This window comes from Colobus angolensis, unplaced genomic scaffold (assembly GCF_000951035.1).
Source record: "Colobus angolensis palliatus isolate OR3802 unplaced genomic scaffold, Cang.pa_1.0 Scaffold237, whole genome shotgun sequence".
In the NCBI taxonomy this organism is placed as follows: Eukaryota; Metazoa; Chordata; class Mammalia; order Primates; family Cercopithecidae; genus Colobus; species Colobus angolensis.
In genome coordinates, this window is record NW_012115566.1 from 841,250 (window position 1) to 845,807 (window position 4,558).

At 39.7% G+C, this 4,558-nt stretch overlaps 1 protein-coding gene across 1 annotated transcript; it reads right to left on the reverse strand.

The window, feature by feature from the left end:
• Positions 1 to 2,158: 2,158 nt before the first annotated feature.
• LOC105513918 (olfactory receptor 2H2-like) lies at positions 2,159 to 3,088 on the reverse strand. Its single transcript, XM_011944957.1, has one exon. It carries the CDS (start codon positions 3,086 to 3,088, stop codon positions 2,159 to 2,161), a length of 930 nt encoding a protein of 309 aa, XP_011800347.1.
• Positions 3,089 to 4,558: the final 1,470 nt, after the last annotated feature.

A 4,558-nucleotide genomic window follows, 5' to 3' on the forward strand; every position in this document is an offset into this window, starting at 1 on the left:
TCTCATCTGAGACAAGGCAAATCCCTTCTGTTTATAAGCCTGTAAAATCAAAAGCAAGTTAGTTCTTCCTAGATACAATGAAAGTACAGCGCTGGGTAAATACACCCATTTCTCATCTGAGACAAGGCAAATCCCTTCTGTTTATAAGCCTGTAAAATCAAAAGCAAGTTAGTTACTTCCTAGATGCAATGGAAGTACAGCACCGGGTAAATACACCCATTCCAGATGGGAGAAACTGGCCAAAACAAAGGGGTTGCAGGCCCCATGCAAGTCCGAAATCCAGCAGGGCAGTCAATTCTCAAAACTCAAAAATGATCTCTTTTGACTCCATGTCTCAAATCTAGGTCAAACTGATGCAAGAGGTGGGCTCCCATGGCCTTGGGCAACTCCATCCCTGTGGCTTTGCTCCCGTACTGGCTGCTTTCACAGGCTGGCATTGAGTGTCTGCAGCTTTTCCAGGCACACAGTGCAAGCTGTCGGTGGATCTACCATTCTGGAGTCTGGAAGATGGTGACCACAGCTCCACCAGGCAGTGCCCCAGTGGGTACTCTGTGAGGGGGCCTCCAACACCACATTTTTCTTCTGCACTGCCCTAGCAGAGATTCTCCATAAGGGCTCTTGCCAACCCAGCAAACTTCTTCCTGGACATCCAAGCATTTCAATACATCCTCTGAAATCTAGGTGGAGGTTCTTAAAGCTCAATTCTTGTCTTCTGCACACCCACAGGACCAACATCACGTGGAAGCTGCCAATGCTTGGGGCTTGCACTCTCTGAAGCAATCTGTACCTTGGCCTCTTTCAGCCAAGGATGGAGCTGAAGCAGCTGAGACACAGGGCACCATGCACTAAGGCTGCATGGAGCAGGGGGGCCCTGGGCTTGGCCTAGGAAACCATTTCTCCCTCCTAGGCCTCTGGGCCTGTGATGGAAGGGGCTACAGTGAAGACCTCTGACATGCCCTGGAGACATTTTCCCCATTGTCTTGGTGATTAACATTTGGTTCCTCCTTACTTATGCAAATTTCTGCAGCCTGCTTGAATTTCTCCTCTGAAAATGGGTTTTTCTTTTCTATCACATTGTCACCCTGTCTGAGCAGGAGTGAACTGAGGGGGAAGCACTTGCTAGACCAGTGTTGTTAGCTGCAGTGTGAAGCAACACAGTGGCTGAACCTAATGTTACTTCCAAAGTTGAAAAAGTTTGGTTGTAAATGGAGAACAGAAATAATAGCTAAGAGTAAAGCAATAAACAAATGGGTTTTGTAATGAGGGAAATCTAATATTACATCAATACTGTGAAAGAGTCTAAGAGCAAGAGATGGTATTGTTATAAGTTCCATGATGTTGATTATTTTATATGTTTTATCTACTATTATATAACTACCATCTAAAATGTAATAGGTAGATAATAGGAAAGCCATAAATATCTATAAGATGAAAGAATAATTGGGTCTGATAAAAAGATAGCCATTTTGTTATAATAAGGCCTCAGAATGAAGAAAAATCATAAGTCTATTCCTGTAACTGGGGGCCCAGAATATCAAGGCTCAAATTGAGAAACTTGCACATACACTCTTACCTTGGTAACAGCACCAGAGAGCAGTAAATGTGGACTTTGGCATGGCAAATGCTTTGCATTGGATAGTGAAAGGCACATTACATGTCAACAGTGGTGATGCTGAGACAGAGAGACAGAGCAATTAAACCCAAGACCTGCCAGATTACGGTATAGGGGTACATATAAGTTGCTCAAGAAGTTTCTGTCTCAAAACTTTAGAAATCTTCTTGGTACTGAAAGCACTGGTGAAGCTTGTAGGAAAATAGAACAAAAAAAGAATGCAATAAAAAGGCATGACTTGGTATTTTATTTTGCAAGTAATGTGTTTCTTGTGTCTTCTCCTCCTCTCCCATTCAATTGTATTGTGTTCTTTTCAAGACGATAGCTATTAAGTATATTAATTTCTATACCCCACTGTGTCTAAATCCACAATATGAAGAATTTAAGGCCCAATGAATGATTGATAAAGGGAACTGAAATCTCAACCTGAACAGAATGCAGCTTTTTCTCTCCTACTTTTGGCTTAGGAGGTGTATCTCCAGCTTTTTGTGATGGGGTTGTTCTCTATTCTCAGGTTAAGCAACAGGTAAACATATGTTAACCTCATTAGTTATTCTGGGAATCCCAGGTCCTCCTCCCCAATCTTATTAGTGCTCCCTTTACCTCCTTGTTCCTTAGAGTATAGATGAGGGGATTAAGAGTTGGGGTTACCACAGTGTAGAAAAGAGTGAGAAATTTACCCCATTCATGAGCATAGTGATTTTTTGGTTGAAGGTAGACACCTGTGACAGTGCCATAAAAGACAGAAACCACAAGAAGGTGAGAGGTGCAGGTGCCAAATGCTTTCTTCTGTCCCACAGTTGACTTAATCCTCAGCACAGCCTTAGCAATAGCACCGTAAGAGGAAAGGATAATGATCAAGGGCACCACCAGGAGGATAACACTGGCTGTAGACATCTGAATTTCATTGTAGGTAGTATCAGTACTGGAGAGCTGAATCAGAGCTGGGACTTCACAAACGACATCATCCACCATCCGATGGGAGCAGAAGGGTAACTGGAGGGTGGCAGGGGACTGGATCAGAGACTGGGCCAAGCCAGTCCCCCATGCCAGGATAGCCAGCTGCAGACAAAGTTTTGGGTGCATGATCATGGTATATTGCAGTGGATAACACACTGCTACATAACGATCCACAGACATGACAACAAGAAGGACACATTCCGTGGCCCCAAGCCACAAAAAAACATAGAGTTGAATGGCACAGCCAATGTAGCTGATGGTCTTTTCTGGGCCCCAGAAGTTAATCAACATCTGTGGAACACAGCTGCTGGTGAAACATAGGTCTACCAAGGAAAGGTTGGAAAGAAAGAAATACATAGGGATGTGGAGTTTTGGATCCTTCAAGGACACAAGAACTATGACCATATTTCCTGCAACAGTTAAAAAATAAAAAAAAAAAAATGACCCAGAAAAGTATCTTCTCCAAATGTGGCTTGTTAGAGAAGCCCAGAAGGATGAAATCACTGTGGCTGTCATTGCAAATTATAATCATAGCTACTGGGGCAAATACCTCTCTGGGGAATGTTTCAAAAGTAGTTGCTCAAAAGCCTGTGATGGTTCCAGTACAGACAGGAAGAAGGGTGGTATATGACTTGTTTGATTCCTCTCTACTCAAGGATAAGATTTTCACCAGCTGTATTTTGGGAAAAAACACAAGATTTAGTGAAGTGCTTTAATCTTTGATATTCATCATTCACTCTCTCTCTTCCTCTTTTACATCTTCCTCGTATTTTGTCTCTGATTAAAATTGTTCATTATAAATATTATATAAAATATATGTAAGCACCAGCTAGTAAAAAATCACTTTGCTAAATATTAGATGTGTTCCATCTGTGCTGTTAAAGAGTATACATTTACCACATTTATTACATAGTTCTATTCACTGCATATTAGCTTTATAACTCTTTCTCTATTTCTTTTGTTCTCTTAGTTCTCTGTGACCTTGTATCTTGATTTATTTCACTGTTTGTCTCCCATCTTTCCTCTCTTTCCTTCCCCTTTTCTCTCCCTGGATATTCTCCCTTTATCTTCTCTTTTCTCTCTCTCATTCTCCTCTTCTCCATTCCTCCTTTTCACTCTGTCTCTTATTGATGAGCTTGAATTCTCCCTCAGTCACCTTTATGCTGTGTGATATTAGGAAAAGTGGTTAACATTTTTGTTCTTACCTTAGTTCTTTCCTTAGATTTTCTATTTGGAAAACAGGCAAAATTAAAAACCTACATATGCTTGTTGGAGAAATTAAATGTGAAAACGGGGCAAATACTAAAAAGTGTTCTTGGCACAAAGTAACTGTTCAATGTAAGTTAGCAATAATTATCATGATTATGACACTGTTCAATAGATTGTTTCAGAAACCAAAATTTATTACCAAAGTTTTGCAGAGAGCATGAGTAAAAAATAACACTTAGAAAAAAGAAACATTATATTTCTACATGATCTTCTTTGATGAAGAATGATAAAGTATATTAAAGAAAACCAAAAGCTTGAAATTAGATGAAAATATTTAAAATAATTAACAATAACAATTGTGTCAAATAGACCACTCAAGCCATAATTCTAAGGAAAATTATGACATAGTCTGATATTTACTATTATATCATCATACATTGTGGTGAATTCTTAATCACACTTTAATGTAGTTTGAGCAACATGATGGTATATTATGCAATTACATATGTAAAATTTTTACATCAATATATGCTTTTGTTTTTACAAAGTTTGCTGGAGGCTATTTTCTGAATATCCTAGCCCTGTTGTCTCCTATCTTCCAACCATGTTCTTACCCACCTATCATATGTCACATTTAACTTTATCAATACACTAGAAGCAAATTCATTTGAAGTTCTCTCAATCAGTAGTTCTCATGCTTAAAGGGTTTTAATCTACAGGTAAACCCACAAGTAAAATGTCACAGGGCATTAAGATGCACTGACCCTCATGGCTTAA